General features: G+C 38.7%; 1 protein-coding gene and 1 long non-coding RNA gene across 3 annotated transcripts in view; one reads left to right on the plus strand and one right to left on the minus strand.

Annotated features, from left to right (window-relative positions):
* MAMDC2 (MAM domain containing 2) overlaps positions 1-25,466 on the plus strand; it is a 163,163-nt gene that overhangs the window by 113,183 nt on the left and 24,514 nt on the right. Inside the window, exons 10-11 of one of the 2 annotated variants that reach the window (XR_014823538.1) lie at positions 18,769-18,862; positions 20,536-20,684. Coding sequence is in view for 1 of the 2 variants with exons in the window: in NM_001244983.2 (NP_001231912.2) it covers positions 18,769-18,862; positions 20,536-20,688 (247 nt within the window). In the remaining variant the exon portion in view is untranslated. 2 annotated transcript variants of the gene reach the window in all.
* On the minus strand, positions 5,214-16,503 carry LOC146407058 (uncharacterized). Its single transcript, XR_014822763.1, has 2 exons — positions 16,362-16,503; positions 5,214-6,285 (listed from the first exon to the last, which is right to left on the minus strand). It is a non-coding gene; the product is annotated as an uncharacterized LOC146407058 (long non-coding RNA).

Below are 25,466 nucleotides of genomic sequence, written 5' to 3' on the forward strand. Positions count from 1 at the left end.
TCTTCAAACAAATGCCTCATACAATTGGAGCTCCATAAATATTGTTGAATGAATAGATGATTCAGTTGATCACATTCGTTAACCAGGAATTACCCAAAGTTCAGGCTCCCCGAGAGAAGATACATACCTAGCAGAACAGTAGAATCTTCCTCTCAAACATTAATGGCCCAAACTTCTCTTGGCTATAATCATGGAATGGAACCATAGTTTTGTTGTAACTTCATGCTAAAGAGATTTTGTATGCCATTCCCATCATAATGTGGCTTGGTTTTTCTTGAGCCATTGGAATACTCACCAGGAACTGATTAAATCTTTGCAATGATTAATCAAAGATCTTTGAAAGTATTTGCAAAGTTCTTTTCCATCACTCAGTGAGAAGTTATGATTATAACAACATGGCAGCCTCCTTATTGATTTCTGAAAGAGTCAATCCAACTTATGATACCTCCAGCAGAATATAAGCACACAAGTTTTACAACAGTCTTGTAGTCACTGCTTGTGTTATTTTTATGCTGACTAAATAGGTGTTGTTATTGGTATCCCCTTCTTAATTCCATCATATTTGGTTACCGAACTAAACTGAGCTATTTGGCTCATCCCCCAAACAAGTGGATGTTTCTGGTGCCAAATTCCTATTCCTAGCCTAGGCTTTTTAAGCTTAATATCTACCCAGTTTCAAACATTTTCTGAATGAGCCTATTTTTCTAAAATGTCATTCAACATTTGTAGCATTATTGCATTTTTTTCTTTGGTCTCTTCGCCCTGGAGATGTCCAAGCTTCTCTGCATCTTGTAGGGCTCCCAAAGGCTTGCATTGCTTTACTGTTACCAATTATTTAATTCTCTCAAGTGGTTATGGTGACACACACACTCACACACACACATGCACAGCAAACATGCATCAGACCCACTTAGAAAAAATGGAATTTTTATTGTACTTCACATCCTGTTTTGCTAGTTTTAAAAAAGGAGAATATAAGCATTTCATTCACTTGAGTTTATTTGTTTGCTCATCCATTCATTTGTTTATTCCTTTATTCAACCAGCATTTTTAGATATATGCTCAGTGCAGGGATATAGAGATAAATGAGGCCCAGATCCTACTTCTAAGAAGAAGATCACAGATGATGGAAGGTTGAGATACAGATACGTAAACCACTAACAATGGTATAGTCTCACTGTTTCACAGAGGGGCTCTGTAGAAAGATAGAGAAGTATGTCTACCAACTGGACATATAAAAAACAATGACAAATAAAGGCCCAGCTGAGCTGGTGTTTGGAAGATTAAGGTTCAGGCCAGGCTGGATCCTAACTCCTGCTCATTCCCCACCCAGCCCTCCCCACCCCTTCTCCCTCATATCCTCTACTTACAGGACCTGAGTTGTCGAGTCATTTGCCCACTCCGTAGGGTAAGTCCCTGCTCTTACCTGACTCCCGTGGAATGAAGCAAGCCCCCCAGGAAACAAGGATACCCCAGAGAACTTGCCTTTTTTTCTCTGGCTGACTTCCAGTTCTCCCAGCAGCCATGCAGATCTTCCCCAGCCACTTCGGGAAAAGTTGTATCTAGACCCAGTGGAGGCAGGGAAGTTCTAGTAGCCTTGGGAGAGCCTAGACATGGATTCAGCCCCAGTGCAAGTGAGGAGATAGTACAGTTCAATGCCAGAAAACTCTGGACATGTATCTGAAGGTGACCTATAGATTGGTGGGTCCTTGCTAAGCAGAACCAGCTCCTCAAAGACTTAGAGAACCGTTCAGTATCCATTAGGCAGCATTTACTAAGGCAGGAAATTCAACTTCTCTGACTTATGAAACATATGCAGGTAGACACATGTACAAAACAATATTTCAGAGAAAAGATAAAATAGGAGCCAGAGTTTCTTTTATCACCACTGCCCTCAAACTCCAATTCTACTTTTTCTAAAGGTTTTTCCCACATTTTCTGATGATTTCCTCTATAATTCTAAATATTCTATTTTTGCCTTTCTTGATTTATTAATTTAGCAGTATTTGCTGGTGCCCTGCTGTTAAAAATATGAAATTTAAGCTTATACATTACACCCTTTCCTTTTCTCTTTCCTTCTCACAATTTTTAGTTATATTTTTATGTTTCACTTTTCTCTTTGTTTCTTTTATAACTTTAATTCACTTAACTATCTACTTTGGGTCCCATAAACTTTAGGTAATGTCCCTTGACACCCCCCTATGTACGATGAATATATTTCACCCTAGTATTTTCCCTCACCTCATTTGCTCCTTCCACATCTTAATTCTCTCAGCTATACAAAAGTTCTTACATGGTCATGGCTTGTAACACTGCCATTCCCACAGGGAAACCTTCCATGCTTTGCCAATAGCAGGATTTCCAAGTATGACCCCTTGCCATTTGGAAGAGGACATTTCTGCCTTGGTGGGGATCCATGCTTCACATGAGTAGGGTTTTGACATCTGCAAAGACAGCAGCAATCCAGATTATTTCCAGACATTTGCAAATGGCCCCAGAGATAATCCTTGGATGAGAACTATTGCTGTAGAAGTTGATTCTGAAAATTGAAATTGAGCCAACTTCACCTGCAGTCCACTCTTGCCTCCTCCGATCTGTGCTCTGCCCAGTAGCAGAACAACAATGGGACAGCCTCCCCGGCAGTGACCTTCTGGTTTCCTGTCACTCTTAAGGAAAAGGCTCTCCTGCTCTGGCATCAGCCCCTCCCCAGCTTCACTCCTAACTCCCTCCATTCTGATCCTATGGCAGTCAGTTCCCAGAATGCACTGCTCTCTCCCACCCTGGGCCCTTGCACAACCTGATTCCTCTGCCTAGACACTTGTTAATTCAGTCACAGCTTGAACCTCACTTCCACAGAGACTCCTTTTCCCCAGAATAAGTTAGTGTTCCCTGGACCTCCTAGGCTTCTCCTCCATTATTTCAGAGACAACGTAACACAGTAATTAGGGGCAATGACCCAGGCGTCTCTCTGGTTTCAAATCTTTATTCTACCACTTACTGGCTTTGCAATCGTAGGTGTTCTTTTTTCAATTGAGGTATAATTGGCATATTACATCATATTGGTTTGAGATGTACAGCATAATGATTTGGTAATATATATTGTGAGGTGATTACCGCAATGTCTGGTTAACATCATCTCACATGGTTACAATTTTTTTTTCTTGTGATGAGAACTTTTTAAGATTTATTCCCTTAGCAATATTCAAATATACAGCACAGTATTGTTAACTATAGTCACCATGCTGTATATTATAAATTTACAAGTTTCAAAAAGTTAGAATAGTCCTATTCTTGCTGTTACCTTGACACCGTCCTTCAAATTCTAGACAAAATCCTTAACAGTTATACCTCTAAAGTCCATCTGAAGGGAGTTCCCTGGTGGCTTGAGGTGGTTAAGGATCCAGCATTGTCACTGCAGTGGCTCAGATCCCTGCTGTGGGGAGGGTTTGATCCCTGGCCCAGGAAGTTCTACATGCTGCAGACGCAGCAAAAAAAGAAAAAAAAAATCTCAAATATTCCCACTTCTGTCTCCCCAGCTATCACCCTAGTCTAAATCACCATCATTTCTCACCTACTTTGTATCATTTTCTTCTTCCACCTTGCTCTTTCCATACTCTCATGCAGCAGTCTTCTTAACACTGAAATAGGATCAGGCCACTCTCCTGCATGAAACTGTGCTATGGTCTTTAGAATAAGGCATCATTCCTTCCTTTGGCTTACAAGGCCCTACACGATCTGGTCCTCTCCTCCTTCACTGACTTCATCTCTCTTTTCTTTGTTTATGATCACATAGTCACACAGTCCACGGAGTTGCACCAGCCTTCTCTCTGTCCCCTGAGTCCCAAGGCATTTCCTTCACCAAGGTCATTGCACTTGCAGTCTCTTGGGTTGGGATGCTCCTCCCATAGCTAGTCAATGTCCAATGGTTCTCATTCAAGTGCTTCCTCTTAAAAAGGAACTTCCCTGAAGCCACCGTGGAAAACAGAATTAGATTCCTCAAAAAACTTAAACTAGAGTTGCAGGCATGATCCATCAATCCCACTCCTGGGCATATATCCGGACAAAACCATAACTCAAAAAGATATATGTACCCCAGGGCATTGAACAGGAACTTTCATCGAATACTTCCACTTGCCAGGCACTATGCTAAGCACTTAGCATGCATTACTTCATTTAATGCCACAGCTCCTTAGGAAGGAAAGCTTTATAGCCCCATTTGACAGATGAGCAAAGCTTGTGCAGAAAATTAACATTGTTCAATATTACACAGCTATTAAGAGGCAGAGCTGAGAGGTAAATCCAAGTCTTTTTCAATCCAGAATCCATACTTTTTGTATTATGCCTTTATGCCCCACAGCTCTCTCCTGGCTAATGTCGAAAGTGTAGGAGCTGGTAAGAAGGGGAGGTGGCGGGCAGCCCTAACTCAAGATAATTTCTAGCACTTTATTTTTCACTCTCACTTTTTCTGTTTTATAAATAACTTTGGCTTCTAGGAGGGGTCAAAATTTCAAGGTGGTTCAATACAAGCAAAGGAGATCTGTAGGATAGAGGGAAATAGAGCATAATGCATAAGAGACTCTGGGTTCTCTGCCATTCAGGCCTTTATAATTAGAGCCAGTTATGTGAATCTTGCTGAGCCTTACTTTTCTTCTCATGACAAATGGGTATATGAGTAGTACCTACTGCACAGGATTATGAGGCATTGTATAAAGCCCTTAGCATAGTACCTGGTACACAGTTAGCATTTATTAACTATAGCAGGAGAGAGAGGGTGAGCGAGTGAGAGAGGCAGAGAGAGAGAGAAAGAGAATAAAGATTTTTCCCCCCCTAGGTCCTGATCCTCATAAGGTTTCATACGCAAAATCTCTTTAGTATGTGGATAATTTTTTACTTTAACTTTTGCTGTAAAGTATTCTTTAAAAATCAGGTCTGAGGAGTTCCCGTCGTGGTGCAGTGGTTGACGAATCTGACTAGGAACCATGAGGTTGAGGGTTCAGTCCCTGCCCTTGCTCAGTGGGTTAAGGACCTGGCGTTGCCGTGAGCTGTGGTGTAGGTTGCAGATGCGGCTCGGATCCCGCGTTGCTGTGGCTCTGGCGTAGGCCGGTGGCTGCAGCTCTGATTGGACCCCTAGCCTGGGAACCTCCATATGCTGCGGGAGCGGCCCAAAGAAATAGCAAAAAAAGACAATAAATAAATAAATAAATAGATAAAAATCAGGTCTGAGTTAAACCTTTATTGAAACAGTGCTAGACTTTCTTAGTGAAATGGCTATGCTTACACAATCATGAACTGTCTACAATATACTCGTTAATGTTTTAGAAACAGTTTGAAAGGGCATGAACCATGAAATGGTTTTCTTGATCTCTTTTTTCCCCGGCACACTGCTAAATAGGAAGTAATCAGGAGTTACCTTGAGACTTGCACACCCTAGAGATGGCAAGGAAGAGACAGAACAATTCACTCCACAATGCTTTTCCTGAAAAAGCCAAATGTCAGGAGAGACTGGAGAGTCATTGTCAGAAAATTCCATAATGATGAAGCATAAACATTAGCCTCTATGTGTTTAAATCCTTGAACTGACATCATGCTTGGTCACTGGAGCACCGTGTATTAGGTCCTGCAATGTCTTCCAACCTGAAGCTAGTTTTCCCTTTAACAGAGATCATTAAGTGGTCTATTCATTAGAAGCACTGGGAGGAACTCAATATTGTCTTCATTAAATATTTCTTTTGGAAAAATGTTAAATGACCCATAAATGAGCGTATGACCAGGCATTTTCTTTCATCTGGGTCTGGCTTAATGATCAGCTCAGCAGTCATTAAAATCCACATGGTAAAGCCTTCTAAGTCTACATTTTTATTCTGTTGTAAGATTTAAAAAGAAACTTCAAAAGTCTTTATGGATATGGAGAAAATCCCCACATGGCCAGTCTGAAAAAATAAAATTCATTTTTTTTTTCAACCAGGCAAGAAACTTATGTCAGCACTTCTCAGAGTATGTTCCATGGAGTACAAATCCCTTGAGTTGTTCCGTTGAAAAAGGGTTCTGTGGTCAAAAGAGTTGGGAAATTTTTGCATGCTAGATCTCCACTTTTCCACATACACACATGAAAATTCATTCAGCACAATAACATGTTAGAGACTCTGCTAAGTTGCACATTAACAAATCCTGTTTAAGCTTGTGGATGGTGGCAGTTTCCTCAGAGGACTTGATATAGAATCCTTGTCTTATGTAGCTTTTATTGATTAATCGATTGATTGATTGATTGTCTTCTTAGGGCCACACCTGGTAAGTTGAATATCCACACAATAAGAGGTTAGTGTCGGCATGAAACCATCAGGTTCCCATGCCCATGGGTGACATTGTAAACCTAGAGTAACAATGAGCCTTAGTACAGCTTGGACCATTTTACATTCATGAAGATACAGATTCTGCTGCTGTAACAGTGTCTCAAAGCAATAGATGCCTAAATGAGACAGGAGTTGGATTTATTTTTATTTTTTAATTTTAATTTTTTCTTTTTAGGTCCACACCTGTGCCACATGGAAGTTCTCAAGCTAGGGGTCAAATTGGAGCTGCAGCTGCCGGCCTACACCACAGCCACAGCGACGCCAGATCTAAGCCTTGTCTTCGACCTATACCACAGCTTATTGCAACACCCCATCCTTATCGCACTGAGCGAGGCCTGGGATTGAACCTGTGTCCTCATGGATACCAGTCAGGTTGGTTACCACTGAGCCACAAGAGAAAGTCCCATTATGTAGCTTCCATGGCATCATATTACTATCAGAGCATTATTCATTATAGTGAAATTGTCTCCTTACCTGCCTACCTGCATAAGCTTACATCAGACTGTCAGCTTCTGGAGGATAGAGACCCATGTCTTATTTAATTTTTTTTTCCTAATGAGTACACAATTTCTGAAACAGAGTGAGTACTCAATAAATAATTGAGAAGAGAACCGAATTATCAATGAATATGTGCTGACGGCAAGAAGAACAATGTAAGTCCATCAAAGGAAGAAGGATGATGAACTGTTTTTGCCTTTGGAGCATATGAACTATAATCTCGCATATCCCAGCATCTATGCAATTTGTGCTGTAAGGAATTTGAATGTGAACCCTTAAAAGCGGGAATATGCTGCTGGAGTGGGTATAAGGAGACACAAAGACACATATATGCTGAGTCTGGTTTGGGTTTTTTTTTTTTTTTAATAATGGTATTTATTAAAACCAAAAGCTCTAACTCTTTTCTTTGGAACAATTTACCTCGCACACTTTCCTTACTCCCAAAGATTGCACAAAGCTTTACCAGCCCTCTTGATTTTCCTCATCCCTTCCCTGTCCCTCAGCGTAGCTTCTCCAGCATCCATTCTGTGCTGTTGTCGATGATGCACTGATTTCCACACCATACTCTTCTCACCCGCAGATTCTTCTGGCTTCCCCTACCCTGGTCCTCTTAACCCTTGGGAACCTCAGCAGCTATTTTCATCTTTTTCCTGAGCTTTTCAGCACAGCTGGAAAAAATGAGATTAGTCTCCACTGTTCCCTCCATGTTGCTGGGAAAGCCTTTTATTAAGCTAATCTCTCATTGACATCTCATTCCCCACCCCACCCTGGATGTTCAGACCCATTTTTACTCACAAATTTCCAATTTGATTCTCTCTGCCTCATTCTTAGGATATGACCTCATGAGTTCATCTCCTGAAAGAATGAAGGCATTGAACACAAGTCCCTTCAGTTCTGTTCTTTTCTGAATCCTCACCTGCCTCTCTTTTGTCACTTGATGAATTTGACAAGGGAAGTATTATGCTTGTTCTCAATCAAAACCAACCAGTCATCTATACATCTGATTTCATCATCATGCCTCCTTTTGAACCTAATTTCATAAATTGTCCCTCTTTCATAAATCTTCCGTTTCCATTAGTCTTTGCACACTGCCAGTGTATGTTTCTCATATAAATGAATAGCAAACCTTCCTTTTATCTCTTTACCTATTTAAGTTGCTAGTCCATCTCATTCCTTTACTCTTCAAACTTTTGTAAAATGTGTCTTCAATCACTGCCTAGGATCCAGTGCAATTTCTCACTCTTCACATCCTTGCCTTCCTTCCCCAGTGCTCCTTCAAAAGGTTTATCAACAGCAAATATTTCCCACTGATCTTGCTGCAGGAATCATCCTACCTAAGAAAACCCTACCCTTCTCTCAAGGTCCATCTCCAGAGTTCCTTCTACTTGAAATCATCAACTTGTGTTTTATCAGGATGAGATTGTATAAGAAAAGATCCTAGGTCAGGAATTGGAAGACTTGTCTTCAGGTCTTGACTCTGGCATGAACTGACACGAATCAGAGTGTCATGTTGCTTCTTTATGAAATAAAAACCTGTTTTAAGGAATTCCCATCGTGGCACAGCAAAAATGCATCCGACTAGGAACCATGATGTTGTGGGTCCAATCCCTGGCCTCTCTCAGTGGGTTAAGGATCTGGCATTGAGGTGAGCGATGGTGTAGTTCGCAGCTTGGATCTGGCCTTGCTGTGGCTGTGGTGTAGGCCAGCAGCTGTCGCTCCAATTCGAGCACTAGCCTGGGAACCTCCATGTGCCGTGGGTGTGGCCCTAAAAAGACAAAAGACAAAAAACAAAACAAAACCAAAAAAAAAAAAAAAGTGTTTTAAGATGTCTGCTAAGTCTCTTCTACCTCTTATTATAACTTTAGACATCTTCATGTCAGGAACTATTTTTTAATATTGTGCAGCACAGTCCTTGTGGTCAGCTCTCTCTTTTTATTTATTTCCTCTCACAATGATCTTCTCGTTTCAGGGGGGAAAAAAATCAATGAAATTTAAGTTTGTGACTTGCAATTTTGCTTTAAAATCTTCCTTTTCACTTTGCCCTTTATTAATGAAAATGTGACTAGATGTAAAATATCTAGGGTTCTAAAATTTTTAAGGACAACATTTAGCAGTTCACTCAGAAGAGAAGGTCTATTAAGTTTCTGGAGAGATTTATAAATAGGTGTCTATTTAATAACAAGACACCCTGCAATAAGGGGACTAAGGAACCAGAAAACCAATGTGCAGACAAGATATGTGAGAAAAGAGAAATTTCCTATCACATTTCATGATGTCTGGGAACACTGGGACATGGCTTCTCCAGGATATTAATGTTCCAGCATCATTAAAGCAGGGCAGCTGAATGTGGAGTAGAAATAGCAAGATCATTAATTTCTGACATGATAATCAACACATTATACAACAGATTGGGGTGGTTCCATACCCAGGGCCAGGAAAATGATACCGTCAAGTGGAATAAGTTTGCATGTAAAATTGAATAGAGGAGCTGGGTAAGGAAAAGAAGCCTACTTTTGAGTTTTTTTCAAGCTAAACTCAGTGTCGGCTGTCAGTCCAGGAATTGTAAATTACTTGAAATATGAGTAAGGCAGGGTTGAGATACTCTGATTTTCCTTCTCTTTCATTTCCTTTCAGATATTGGTTGAGGGCGTTTCATGTCAACTTATGGGGAAATGTCTGGAAAGACTGATTAGCACAACTGGTGGTTGCTAACACACAGCTAACCCGAGTATGGTGTTTGTGTCAGTGCATTCTTTCAGGACTTTCCCAAGGAGTAAATTTCATGGAATAATGCTGGAGTACACATTTGTCCTCCCCACACCCTGGAAATATCTGGGGCCTTCTTTCCCCATAGTCTTATTAATAAACTTAATTAAGCAAATACTTATCCCCAAAATTGTTTATAAACCTGAAAATGCTGCTTCTCTCCACACTTCTAAGTTCCTGATCTTGTGAGCATTTCAGTCTTACAATGGCTGCATTTTTAGGGAATTTTTTTCCTGAGTTTTTTGGATGAGGTAACATTCGATTGTGTGTGTGTGTGTGTGTGTGTGTGTGTGTGTGTGTGTGTGTGTGTATGTGTTTAGGGTCATACCTGCGGCATATGGAAGTTTCCAGGCTTAGGGTTAAATCAGAATTGCAGCTGCTGGCCTACTCCACAGCCATAGCATCCCCAGATCCAAGCTGTGTCTGCCATCTACACCACAGCTCACCAGAACACCAGGTCCTTAACCCTGAGGCCAGGGATCAAACCTGCATTCTCATGGATAATAATCAGGTTCATTATTACTGAGCCACAATGGGAACTCCAAGACAACATTAATTTGATGCTCCTACTGATGATACCCAGTGAGGATTCTTTTGGGTATTCTTGAGTTTTCTGAGCTCATGGACCAGGTAAATATTTGCTAATTGCTCTAGCTATGAGCTCAATTCACTTACCTGGAAATTGACAATTCACATATTAGTCAAGTCTCTCTACTTTCCCCTGTAGAAGAAGACCTTATTTCCTTTTGCATTGATATCCCTGTCTTTTCCTCCCTCTCTTGTACGTCTTTCTCTGGATATTCTGTGCCCTGTTTTGGCTGTACCTGCCTCTAGTAGCAGCCTCTCTCCAGGTCAGGTAGCAAAGCCACTTCTCCAGAGCATATCCCATCACACCAGTGATGGGCGATGAACTCCTATTTTCTGTTCAACATCAGCTTACATGGGTATGTATGCATTGCTCAAGGATGCATTACTATTTGTAGCCTGCCTATTTCCTCTCATCTTCCAACCAAGACATTTAGTTCTCCCTTAGTTTTTATTCTCTGAATAAGGATTGCCTAATAAACATATCTAACAGGTAAATGTCAAGCCAGGAAAAAAGAGTTTGCAACATATATGATGAACTCCTAATACATTTAATGTATAAATTTACTCTAATAAGTCAGTGAGCCAAAAATGAACTAAAAAATAGAAAAGCAGGCAAAGAATATATACAGGCAAATCAGAAAAAAGAAATACTACTAGAAAATAAATACATGAACATGCGCAGCTTAATTTATAATCAAAGAAATTTAAAAATAGTAAGCACATTTGTCTATCAAATGGATAAAGATACTTTTAAAATATAATACTCAGAAGTATGATTTTATATGAATAGCTGCATTCATACTGTATGATATTTTTATTTAATTTATCCATTAAAAATAAATCTTTCATTTTAGACCAATGTATATGTAATATATGAGTTATATGTATACCTAAATTTTATTTATAAAATGCTTATATATTTAATTATATATTTAAGTATTTTATATATATATATATATATATATATGTATATGTATATGTATTACCCTGGCGAGGTGAGGATTCAAGGAATAAGGATTCTCATAAGCTCCATTGTGAAGGTAAATTGATATAATATGACAATTCAACTACATGTATCAAAAAGAAAGCCCCAAATGTGCATACCTTTTGACATGACAATTCTACTTCTAAAGATTTATAAGGAAATAATCATGATTATGCAAAAGGATTTATCTACTAATATTCATCACAGAAATATTTGTAATATTGAGAAATTGGAAACTGCCCAATTATCTGTCAGTAGGGGTTGGTTAAATAAGCTATGACATAGCTAAAAAGGGATTATCATTATATAAGCTTTGAGCTACAGCTCTTCATCAAATCAAGGCTCCCTACTTTGTCCTGGGAATCAATGGAAATAAGACCCACAACTGTCTCTATGTCTCATACATGAACAGAGCAAAGTCATTGTTCCTCTTTGGGTATCAGAGGACACTCCTAAAGTCTCTGTCTTCTCCTGACCCAGAGAAGTTCATCCAGAGCAGGAGTGAGCCCTTGAGGGTCACAACAAAGATATAGATTCTTCCGTTTTTGTAATTGATTGCATTCTGCCTGAGTTCTGATAAGACTGACATTTTAGAAGCAACCCTGAGTAGTTAGGCTGCGAGCCACACAGGAAGTCCATGACTGACATTTTATATCTCCATCCTGGTGAGCTACAATAAGTTGCTATTAGATGTCCATCCTTGGACATGACAACTAAATTGGCTTTATATTACACTGATCAGGGAAGGGTTTGAACAGGAGTCCTCCCTGAGGGAGGTGGGCCAGAGATAAACCACATTGTGTATCCAGGAAGGCATTCGCACCTATTTCCTTTAGTGATCATGAAAGGTTTAAAGGATCATTACATATAATAATGTCCTCATTATTAGGGTGTGGAAGTAGACCCTAAAACACTAAAAAATGATACCATCTCACCTTTGTTTAGTATTAATTTTTTCAGAGGCTTTTTGTGTTTATTTTCCATTTACACCCTCAGTAGTAATTGTACAGTATTGTACAGGATCTCTGTCCCACAGTTAGAGCATGATCTTTGGAATCAGACAGACCTTGCTCTCAAAACAAAGCAAAGGAAGTGAGAACGAGTGCAAATGAAGATAACACTAAAAGTGTGGATGGGGGAAGTTGAGGGGATTCTTCCCTCTGGGCCTAAATTTTCCATGTGGAACAGACATAAGTTCTGAGAGAGAGAAGGACCTCACTGAGGGAAAGCCTGATGTGGAGAGGAGAAGTCACTGCCTGAGAGCAGAGGTTTCAACGTTGGCCAATCCTGAAATTCAGTTACAGTCTACATAAGTTTCAGGATCTAGAACCAGATGACCAGAAACTCTGAACAGACATAAGGCAAAATGAGAGGAAGCTAGTTATAAACACAGGTCAAAGACAGCCTTCATCCAGTGCTGTTAATTGAAGAGTTTTAAGCCTTTCAGAATCATGTTTTAAATTATCTGAAAAGCAAAAAGGAGAAAATGAGCAGGTTGATAAATGAAACGTGTTCTCTCTCAGAGATTTATAGTGTGACATTTCATGCCCAGGTCTGCAGCTGGCTGTTGTGTGACCTTGAGTTTAAATCCCAGGATCTCTGAGCCTTTTCCTTGTTCTAAAAAATGACTGATGCTAAGGTCTCTTCTGGAATCTTCTCCTTTTCAGTGACCAAAGGATTTGAAAATAATGCAAATTTCTGAAGTCAGTGAGTTGAGAGATCTGCGTGTTTACCACCAAATTACCACCAAAACAGCAATGAAAAACTCTGGCTGTAAATCTGCAAATCGACCACATGGTGCCCTCTGCTCCAGGATGAAAGCCCTCTATGAGCAGAAGGACTCCTGCTGGGTAAAGCTGGAGGCTGCTCAGTCTTTGTTGCTTGTCAAAGCCAAGAGCTGAATCAAATCAGATGGGTCTTTAAAAAAATGAACAAAGCACGTGGGTCTTTTAAGAAAAAAGTGTTGGTCAGCTAAAGCCTTATTTAAAAACACATGGTCATTCTGCCTTTTGTGGTATCGGAAGACCAAATATAGTATCTGCAGGATGTATGCTATTATAGTTTAGCAACTATTTCCCAAACGTGGCTGGGATTCTAAAAATACTCAAGTCTTATCCTCTTTTTTTTCTAGATAAAGCTCCACTCAGCCTGTCTTTAGAGTTTTGTGAAAATTCCACCCCTTTAGTTAAGTGTCTAATGCTGGAATTTTTGTTTTGCTGTATGTTTTTTAATTTTTAAAGTTCTATTACAACTTATTTTCAAATCGTTAAATGAATGCAATTGCATTATAGATTGTAGTATAGGATATCCTGCAATTGTGTCAATAGCATCATAATGAAGGGCTCTGGTCTTTCACTGACTAGATTATAGTAATTTTGTGAATAATTATTCCACCAACTCTGCAGTCACCATATCCAAATTTATTTGTGCAAAATGACTTTAAAAGATTTTTAAACCTCATCAGAAGAGAAGTTAAATCTAACGCAGAACCAAATCCTCTGGTAAATTGTTGAGGTCTGCCACTGTAACAAGAATCTATCTAGGTTTGTTTTGTGAACATGAGTAATTGATGGTACTGTTGGCATAGGATTGAAATGTTTCTGTCTGAAGAGAGAAAGCCATTTCTGGAAACTATCATTCACATCCTAATTATAGGCCCAACTGGTGCTCTTCAATTGGTAAAGTAGGTGGTAGATTAACCCAGCAACCTGGCCAGCTATGTCTCTCGAGCAGGCCATAGAAACTACTTTAAAAGACAGTGAAAAGAAACCAGTCACTTCAGCCAGTGTTGAGCTCTTTAACAATCTTTTTAAACTACACGCACGACCAGGGTCTGTGGTTGTGTATTCCAGAGCTCCCTGCAAAGCTTCACTTCTTCCCTCCCTTAGCAAAATCATATTGACTGTGTTGGGTGACACTTAAACTATGACACTTCCTGCAGTTAAAATCAGTCACCCAGATTCTTTTAAAACTCCGTCCTGATTTGGTTTGGGAAAGTAAGTTCCTGACATATCTGTTTCTCTACTTTTTCTTCCACTTTTAACAGGTTAAGAGGCAGTCTAGTCCCTCTGACTATCACAGCTTTGTGGCTGGGTTTCTGTACAGACTCTCTCTCCATCCCACTGCCTCTCCCTGAAAAAAAAAAAAAAAAAAAAAAAAAAAAAAAAAAAAAAAGCTTTAGGAGAGGCTTGAAATTATATACTATGAGGAAAGTTTTCTCCATTACTCTTTTGGATCTGCTGCCTGTCATTATGTTATTTTGAGGGAGTAGATCATTGTTTTTTGAAAGGGAGACAAGCTTGGGTTGGGGGGTGGGGGAGACACACTGTTGCCCTTTGACAATTTGCAGATTTCTGAAGCAGGAAATTGGAACAGTAAAGCCCTGATCATCTTGGGGATGATTATTCAGCTGGAGTCTTAGTCCATCTCCCTTGCCTTTCTGCTCTTTTGCCTTTTCTTTCCAGGATCTAAGGATATTTCATTCCTCGTTAAAACCACCACCTGGTGATGTGCAGAGGAAGAGAAAACTAATTCCATCCAGTCCCTTTTTATAATGTAAACAACTGTCCTGCTTTGACTGGAGAGAATGAATAGTTTGAAATTGACAGTGAATCCAAAAAGGAGGTCCAGATCTTGAAAGCGACTCACATAGGGACTACATGTAATAGGAGCTGAGCAAGTGGGATTTGAAAGTACAGCAGTTTTCTACCCCCTCGATCAGTGGTTCTCTCAAAATCTCAGAGATTCTGCCCCTGCCTGCCCCACCCCCTCCACATCCTCAAAGGGACCTTTGGCAATGTTTGGAGACATGTTTTGCTCCAACATGTTATGACTTATGAATGATATTGGTATCTAGTGGGTAGGAACCAGGAATGCTTAAAATCCTGCAGTGCACAGGGCAGTGACCCACAGCAAAGAACTATCTAGCCCCAAATATCAATAGTAAATAAATGATCACGTGCAATTCTGTTTTAAGTATGATAAAAAGTAAGTTAAATCATATTTTGATCCTTCCTTGACTATATTTACAATTGTTTGCAATTTTTTTTTTATTTTCAATTAATTTATTTATGTATTTATTTAGCGCTGCACCCACGGCATGTGGAGGTTCCCAGGCCAGGGGTCCAGTCAAAGCTACAGCTGCCAGCCTACACCACAGCTGTAGCAACATCAGATCTGAGCCACATCTGTGACCTATGCCACAACTCACTTAATCACCAGATCCTTAACCCACTGAGTGAGGTCAGGGAGCAAACCCGCAACCTCACCATTCCTAGTCAGATTCCTTTCCTCCTACGCCATGATGGGAACTCCACAAATGTGTTTTTAATTGCTCTCCATTCACTGCCTATTTTTATTTCCAAAATTAGGTAAATTTGAAATCAGTTTTTACTTAATATTCTCAATCAAAACAAAAATTTTTAAATATCACCAATCCCTAAGGACTGGAATCTGTATTAAACTGAAACAAATTGATTTACACAAAGCTAACTTAACCCTAACTCTTAAGAGGTCTGCAAAGTATCAGGAACACCTGTCTAAGGGATAGCATTTTACTTTGTCCCTCTTCTTTTCCCCTCTCACATAGGCAATAGTATATATTCAAAGTGCGTAAGATTTTTTTCCCAGTCTCTAGAGATATTCTCTGTGTCTTGAAATACTGACTAAAATGAAATAAGCACTGTTTTTGAAAAAGAGCTATAAAGAAAGGAGAGGTTAAGGAAATGGGCAATTTCCTTTTTGTCACATTCGTAACAGGACCCAGGGACAGATTTCTTAAGAACAGACCAAAATGTTTGGCTTTCTCTTTGCCTGTGTCAGCCAGGCCTAGTCATCAGCTTACCTAATCACCAACTGCCCTAAAATAACCTCTGCACCTCAAGCAGCCTCAAAATGTAAGAAGGCAGCACAAGAATAGGAGCTGACATTATGAGCATTATTAATAGCAGGTGGAAATCCAATGTGTTAGACTGAAATTAATCTGGTCCTGTTTCTTTTGTGTGTTGGAATGCAGATAGACAACTGCAAACTGATCTGAGGTTTGAGCCCACAGTTTGAATCTAGTACATAGCTGGCTGAATTTGCAGATCTTTTATCAGACAGGACAACATGTGGCCTGGCCAGTATTGTAAGTGTAGAAAATCTTCTAAGATAGGAATAACCTAGTGACTTACCATGGTCCAGAACATCTTCAGCATTTCGTTTAACCCTCTGTGGCAGTTTACACATTTGTTTGGCATGTCCAAAAGGAGCCAGGAAGCTCTACCCCGTGGAACTTTCTGCAATGAGGAAGTTTGCATAACTGCCGTGTCCAACTCACTTGACCACTAGCTATTTGTGGTTACTGAGCACTTGAAATGTGGTTAGTGCACCTAAGGGAAATGAACTTTTAATTCTATTTAATTTTATTTTATATAACCACATGTGCTCATGACTACTGTAGTAAATAATGCCAATCTGAAAAACAGTAACTCATTATTCCACATCTTAATTATAGATAACTTGAATCTTCTTTTTTCTCAATTATAAATATAACAAAATTAAAGAATGGTTAGAAAATAAAAGGAAATTCTGTTCAATACCCATAATTTTATGATCCTTCACAGAATTGTTAGGCATTCGGTAATGTTAAAGATTTTATCCAATGTATTTTTAGATGAATTAGATATAATTTGTCTTATTTTGTTGTATTTTATCTGTTAAAACCTTCTTTTTTCATTTTAATTATGAGTGGAATATATTTCTGCTACTAAATAATATTCATAAGCTATCAGAGTGAATGATTGCCTTTCTTAGATTGAAGCATCGTAGTTTATTTATTTCCCCTATTTTTGAAATCTTAGGTTATTTCATTTGTTTGCTTGCTCGCTTGGTCTTATGGTCATTATGAAATAATGCTGTAGTCAACATGTGAAAGCAGATTAACATTTCTTCTCTTTAGGACATGTTTACATGCCAATTGTTTGAGTCTAATATACGTTAACAGTTTATACAGTGAATCATTTCACTGCCACAGATTCATTTTGAAAAAGTACTTTATCACTATTTTTGTCAAAAATAGGCTTTAAAGCCACAAAAGGAAAAGAAAGCCAAGACTTTTCTCTCTGTACCACAATTAATTCAGTAATTTATAAGACAGATTATTATTCCCTCCTGTATAACAAGAAGAATTGCTGATAAAATATAACTGCACTCAGGGCTGATAGCATAAACCGCTTTGCAAGTGGGGAATAAGTTCACACGCATAAATCCTACAAATAAAATCCTCCTTTGGAGATCCATAGAGATAAGAAAACTAATGGAAGTTATACAAAAAACCCAGAACACCCCCTTTTATTTTGTTCATTGTAAGTATATGTACTTATGTATTATTACATCTTCAAACTATCCTTTTTATAATTTAAAGTAATATAAATACATAAAAAGTTTAAATAAGTAAACTTTCACACATCTTACAATTAGTAGTTATTCTGAAGATACTGGCTTACAACCTTTTATATTTTGCATAGTGGTAAACTGCATGTGATTTTAAAATTTCTTTTTAAATGAATTCTATATTCTGGTGGCTCTGATCATCAAAAAATAAAGGAAATGTACTGATAATATTTGTAAATTGAGTTCATAGCACACTGAGTATTGGAACCTAAAAAAATCAGATTTCCTCATTATTCATAATTTGGATTATATTCTCTATCTCTTTGTTTATATTAAGATTTATAGTTGAGGGATTGAACATAGGCTGTTCAATCTCTCAGCTCTCAGTTGTGTTCGTTAAACATTAGGTTATACATGTGAAGCCACTTTGTAAACCGCAGACTACAGTGAAAATCTAATATAAATGTTTTGAAAAGTGCTCTTTGTTCATCCTATATGTGAAAAGGAGACTTTTAAAGTGGCTTAATGGAAAAAAATCTAAGACTTTTCTCTCTCTCTTTGGTGCAATGAATTTAATAATTTATGATAGAGATTTATTTTTCCTTCACATACAACAGTAAAAATGATTAGCCTGGTAAAATAACTGCACTTAGGGCTTTTATTAGCAATAACCTCCAGGAATATAGATCTTTATTTTGGAAATGGAACTTAAGTCTCCAGATGGCAAATCACTGAGACTTTGTTCACTATATGAATGAAGCCCATTGCCAGAAAATCATTTTCAAAAAATCCACAATGTTTGCACTGGAAATGTTTATAAAAATGCTTGGACTACCATCAACCCTGTAGGCACTTTGTGGATTATATGGAGAAAATATTTAAAACCTGACTAGTGTTCCTCTGCCACCCAGTTAACCTCTTGCTTTCCTCTCTCAGTTCTTTAAAAATGCAAACTAATTTCAGCATTAGCATATATAGCTTATCATTGTAAACTTGACTCTACTGGAAAAAAAAAATAAAAGTGAATCCAGGGTCACATATAAGTGGTTAACCGTTACTCACGCCACTGTGATCTGTAGTTCATGGACAAAGAGGAGGTGCCTGTAGTTTGCTTTTGCACACCTATTGTGCTAAGTTTATTTCAGGTTGTAAGAGTTACCGATTTTAATTTAACAGAATTCATAGTTTTATTTTTCTAAATTGCAGGTGGTTTTCATGAGCCTATGCAAAAGTTTTTGGGACTGTGGGCTTGTAGCCCTGGATGACATTACAATAGAATTGAGAAGCTGCTGGTCTTCAGGTAAGACAGCTGTGATTTCAGCTTGCTTTATCTCCCAGGCCAATTTCTAGCATGTCTTATTTCTCTAAGAACATACCACATACATTTAATCTGTGCTAGTCTGTCCTTTGCTTTTCTTGCCAAAACTGCTTCTCTGTAGAGCTGGGTAGTAAGTTTTAGAATTTAGAAAGGATGACTCGAAAGTAACATATGACTTTGTATATGACTTGATCCCTGTATCCTCATCTATCAGAGAGATGTTGTTGATAGCTACCTGAATAGTGGGGATAATACACATAAATGCCCTAGCATAGGACCTGGCACACAGTGCTTTAAAAACAGATACCTTCTATTATAATTATTATTGTTTTTATTATTGTTGTTGCCTTACACAAATGCAGATTTTCAAGCAATATTGATGAAGTTGAATACATATACTATGCTAAACGTATAATTTCTACATTATAACAAAATAAATACTTTCTAAATGAATTAAATGACAATGGAACGATGGACCAGGCATTGATAATAGTGACATATATGGTGTTGGACATCATGTCTAATGAGAAAATGGTACTCAGCTCAACCCAGATCACTGGTCTCCATCTACTACTTACCATTGCATCCTAAATCACAGGGTATCCACAACCAGGCAAATTGTGGTATCAATCTGGCACTAGAGAATAATCTCCATGTTTATTTAATTAAAAGATAGTTTGTTTCTATTCCCTTGGTTTATGCGGCACTACAAGGACAATTCAAAGAACCAGATAAAAATCTCCACACTCAAGGCATAGGAAAGGGAATGTGATTTCATTAGCTTGTAGTGTATGTAAAATAAAATGAAGTAAAATAATTATCATGCAAGAGATGTAAAAGATGGGCTGTTTGTTAGAGATTCTAGATGTAGGGAGGTATAACCAAGTTTAGCCAAAGGATAAATCCCCAGTCAACTGGGAGATGACACCACTCTAATAATAATTATTATTAGAGCTATTGAAGATAGCTCCCAAAGGCATAAGCATTTGTTTTTGGAAATGGTAAATAAGGCTCCAGATATACAAACACCAAGTTCTAATATTTGTTTAGCTAATGTTTATTGAGAACTTCAGTTGTAAATACTTTACATACATCATCTCATTTAATCCCTCCCACCTGCCAGGATACCATTAATATTCCCACATTCCAAATGAGAATCCCCAGAAATATTAACTAATCTGCTCCACGCAAATTAAGCTATATCTCCACACTAATTAAGCTCTCTCACATTCTTCCCCTCCCCAAGAGCAATTATAGAGTTGCTCTGAGGATTCCTTTCACTCATTCTGGATTTCTGAAGAAAGCTCCTGCCTGCAATTTTATTATTTTTATGTTTCCATAAAGACAATATACCTCCAACTTTCAGAGCTTTACAAGCTCTTTCAAACAAATAAATTCAGAAGTCAGAAAACATTTCTTCCTCAAAGTATTCCAAAACATTGGATCGAGATTTCTGAGTGTTCTCTGCCTCTATGGCAGGACCCAGGGTGGAGTCCAGATTGTAGCTGGAGGCAAAAGCTTGGCTTAGGTACACTGCTGGTGAGGGGGCTGCATCTCCATATGGGGCGTATGGCCAGAGGATATTCCAGCAAGCCTTGGAATACATATTCACCAACAGTGTCTTAGCAATTGCAACACCTGCTGTTTCCTTGCAGAGAAGCTTCTGCCTCCACCTGGAGAGTGTACTTTCGAACAAGATGAATGTTCGTTTACTCAGGAGAGAAGAAATCGGAGCAGCTGGCACAGGAAGAGGGGAGAAACTCCCACCTCCTACACTGGACCGAAGGGAGACCACACTACTGGGGTAGGTGAGTCATGCCACATGGTGCTGTTTCCTAAGGAAACTGGAAATAGCATTCCAGGGGTCATTTACTGTGTTTTGAAATGTGGAAAATGATGTCTTGTGTCTAGAATGAGCTGCATGTATGATCTTCCACACTTAGGACAGGTAATTCCATTATGTGCATTTAAAATCATTCTTTCTGTTTATTATATTGCTTCTGTACCTTAGTGCAGGGAGGATTTAAGTGGGCTTACTAAGATATACACACAAAGATAGTTTAATTAGAAGTAGGCTTAAAAATAAAAGATGGACAAAAATTTTTTAAGAAAAGGTATAGGGGGAGGGAGTGGGATAGACTGGGAATCTGGGATTAATAGATGTAAACTATTGCCTTTGGACTAGATAAGCAATAAGATCCTGCAGTATAGCACTGGGAACTATATCTAGTCACTTGTGATGGAGCATGATGGAAGATAATATAGGAAAAAGAATGTATTTATGTATGTGTGACAGGGTCACTTTGCTGTATAGTAGAAAATTGACAACACTGTAAACCAATTATAATGGAAAAAATAAAAAATCACTTAAAAAAAAAAAGGTGATCTCAACTGATGCACAGGATGGAAGCCTATTATAGAAATATGCTGGCAGGAGTTCCTGTTGTGGCACAGTAGAAAGGAATCTGACTAGGAACCATAAGGTTGTGGGTTCAATCCCTGGCCTCACTCAGTGGGTTCAGGCTCCAACATTGCTGTGAGCTGTAGTGTAGGTTGCAGACTCTGCTTGGATCTGACATTGCTGTGACTGTGGCATAGGATAGCAGCTGTAGCTCCGATTGGACCCCTAGCCTGGAAACCTCTATATGCCATGGGTGCGGCCCTAAAAAGTCAAAAAAAGAAAAAAAGAAAAAAGAAATATGCTGGCAGACAGGGGAGGAGACATATCAGTTTGACTCCTCACTTTCTAGAAGCTGAAAAAGGTGGAAAATTCATCTGTAAAACATCATTTACACTGCCCTTAAAATAAAAACAGAATAAATAGTCCACCAAGGGGTATAGGCAATAAGGGAGTCATTTTCTGTAGAAAATGTATAAACTACAATAAAACAGACTAAAAGCTGACCTTCTGCTTATTATTGTATTATTATTATATAATATTATATATGTATTATATAATATTATTATTGCATGTTAGCAATTGCAAACAATGTCAGTGATAAAATGCTCTCTGAACAGACCTTTCTCACTAACCCTCTCAGTGTCATTTGGTATACCAGTTGGGTGAAAGTACATCATTTGGTCCAGAAAAGCAGAACTATCCCTGATACTAAGATATCAGGGGACAGATACAGAGATATTTCCTAAGGGTTCCTTGCAGAGAAGCCATTAGGGTAGCAAATACAAAGGTGTGATGCATAGTGCTGTGTCTCATGGTCTGTAGACAAGTCTAGGGAATACCACGGAATAACCTATAGCATAACCTGATTGTTAAATTGTCTAAACTTGGTAGAGTGCTTTCAAGAACAGCTTTGTTTTTGGTTTTTTGGGGGTGTGTTTTTGTCTTTTTAGGGCCACACCCATGGCATATGGAGGTTCCTGGGCTGGGGGTCAAATCAGGGCTGTAGCTGCCGGTCTCTGCCACAGCCACAGCAAGGTGAGATCTAATCCATGTCTGTGACCTACAACAGCGCTCAGGGCAATGCCGGAAACTTAACCCACCAAGCAAGGCCAGGGATCGAGCCTGTGTCCTCATGGATGCTAGTAGGGTTTGTTAACCACTAAGCCCAGCTTTGCTTTTTCTTTCCAAAGCTCTCTTCACACATACCCTAGAGAATTCTGCCTTCGCCATCCCTTAGCAGATCCCATAGCTTCTCAGTCCTGTTGAGGTATTAGAGCAGTCCGACATTCAGGTAGGTTTAGAAGTCCAATTCAAATCAATACTTCAGATTCTTAGTTGAATTATTTCTGTCCTTCCGCTTAGCCCTAACTCACAGTTTGTGGATGATAAAAGGGGCAGTGTCTATGTGCTTTAACATTCTTTGTTTTACTTCTTCCTCTGCCCCTCATCTTCATGATAATCTAGCCAGAGTGAGTGGAGGAGGGATTAAAGGAAAATAACTTTTTAAAATGTTTGGAGCCATTTCAAATTCTTTCTTGGCTATTAAATGCCTTCTGTTATGATATATATCTAAATACTGGCTCTTTGGGGAAGATAGCTAAATACTGGCTCTTTTGCATCTTACTATTTTTAGCAATGTACTCTCTGGCTAATCTCCTGTGACCATGTCTTCCCCTAGCACTTTCGCTACAGGGGTACAATTTATATAGATCTTCTGCTTGGGTTCCTCCTGGCAGTTTTGACTTGGGTCCTTTCAAGAGCCCTTGGTTCCCGTGACCTTCCCAGTGAGTATCCATTTGGCCTGAGTTCCTAAATGCACCCTCACTTGACTAAGAAGATGATGTGCAGCCTGGTCCTACCTCTTAACTCTCTTTCCTTTCTATTGCTTCAGCAGATTCTGGGACAGTGTTGCATCAGTAAGGGATGCTATTGAAGAGATTCAGACTTGGTCCACTTCCAGCCCAGAGTAGAGGACTCTTAGAGGGCTCTAAGAGTATGTGAAGCTATATCTGCAAAGACAAGAAAGATAGAAAGATAATAAAAAGACTTGTATATGTTATGACTATTTTGGTTGGGAATAGTTGTTGCTTTGTAACAGAAAAAAGAGACCATTTTAGGGCTGACTTCGGGCACAGCTTGATGTGGGGGTTAAAAACCATGTAACTGGGACCAGTCTCTTTCTCCACCTTTCTGCTCTGGTTTTTATGAGTTGACTCCAATCTCAGTCAGGCTCTCTACTCATGGTAGCAAGAATGGCCTTTCAATACTCAATCTAATGGAAAGAGATAAGCAAACAAAAAAAAATGAGTCTCATTAGCTCTGATTGGCAATGTCTTAGGGCAGAGTACTATCGAATTCCTGTTTGAATCCCCACAGGGCTTATTATTATACCTTATACACTTCAAAGTCTCAGTCCATGAAATGAATAAACGAACCTACAAGCCTCCACGGATGCACATAAGCATAACTAACTCCTTAGTTAACAAGACTCCTAGAAAATGGGACAACGGGGAGAAACTAAATTATAGAGGAGTAGAGAAAGATTAAGAATAAATCTGCTTTTATATTTAGAATAGATCAGCAATGAGGACCTACTGTACAGCACAGGGAACTATATCTAATCTCTTAGGTGATGGAAGATAATATGAGAAAAAGAATGTATATATTATGCATGACTGAGTCACTATGCTGTACAGAAGAAATTGACACAACACTATAAATCAGCTATACTTTAATTAAAAAAATCAGTTTTAGTTTGAGTCTATTGTAATCAAAATGTTGTCCGTGTGTACATTTTTTCTGGGTAGAGAGATGATAGCTTTTCCTGATGTCATTCTCAAGGACACCAAGGAGGCTAGTAACCACAGATCTGAGAAGCAATACCTTCAAAGAGGGCCATGCTGTGGAGGACTACCACAGGGGAATTTTCTGGATCACGCCATGTCTTGGACATGGAAGAGAAGACATAACAAAAATAGTGAGTAGTAGAGGGAAGGAGTCTCTGAAAAGGCAAGGAGGGTCACCAGGCCAGGTTATAACAGATCCCAAACTTTGGAGTCAAGGTTCCCACTTACTAGGTATGAGACCTTGAAAAAGTTGCTTCAAATCTCCAAGTCTCAGATATCATGTAGAAAATGAGAATGATTATAACTATTACCTATTTATTTACTTCAAAGTATGGTTAAATTTAAATTTGTCTAACTTTTAGACAACATCCTACCTCCTTCCCCATACAAAAAGATCTGTGAAAATATAAAAGAAATTTATGCAGTAGATATTCTATTACTCATAATTTTGCTCCTTTATTTACATCTTTCCTGGTTCATAGGGGCACATATTAGTTAACTTGGTGTGGCTTTTTAAAAAAAGAAAATAATAGGATTGTGTTTGTTTTGTCTCTTTGAAAACTTTGAAGACTCAGCCAATGGGGTGAAACTCATAACAAGAATTATAACGCAAAAACTTCTTAATGTGTTCAATATTTATTCCAAGAAAATACTTGACACAGTTAATGAAATTCTCTGGTGTACAAGACAGAGAATTCTGATTTTCTTTTTTTCAGTAAGCTGCTTTTAAGGTCTGCCTTCTTCTCCATTCTTCATTTCACCTGTTTCAATACAAAGCTCCTAAAAGTTCTCAAGACATCGTTCGATTTTCCAACCAAATGAAATCTTTTAAGACTATAAGTTTTTATTCCTATGTACAACAATGCATATGAGGCAGCAAATTTTGTTATGCTGTGCCTCCAATGGGCATTGGAGGATTGTGTTTTAGTATTGTTCTTTAAATTACTTTAACAGTTGTTCTACTGGGAAAATAGTAATAGCTAGTGATCATTTGTGGAGTATTTATCATGTATTTTTCATGTACCCGGCAGGACCTGGATAACCTATCTTCGTCAATTTGAGCTGCTGTAGCAAAAATATCATAGACTGAGAGGCTTCAATAATAAACATTTATTTCTCATAGCTCTGGAGGCTGGTTAAGTCCAAGATCAAGGTGCTGGAAGATTCGGGGTTAGGTGAGGGCCCACTTTCTGGCTCATAGACAACAATTTTCTTGCTTTGTCTTCACATGGCAGAAGAGGCAAGAGAGCTCTCTGAAGGCTCTTATAAGGATACTGATCCCAATACAAGAGCTTGGCTCTCATAACCTAATCACCTCCCAAAGACCATACCTCTAATT

Source organism: Sus scrofa, chromosome 1 (assembly GCF_054392235.1).
Source record: "Sus scrofa isolate SSC_HxYL_T2T_F1_AM1 chromosome 1, Sscrofa_HxYL_maternal_Yorkshire_Landrace_v2.0, whole genome shotgun sequence".
Lineage (NCBI taxonomy): Eukaryota > Metazoa > Chordata > Mammalia > Artiodactyla > Suidae > Sus > Sus scrofa.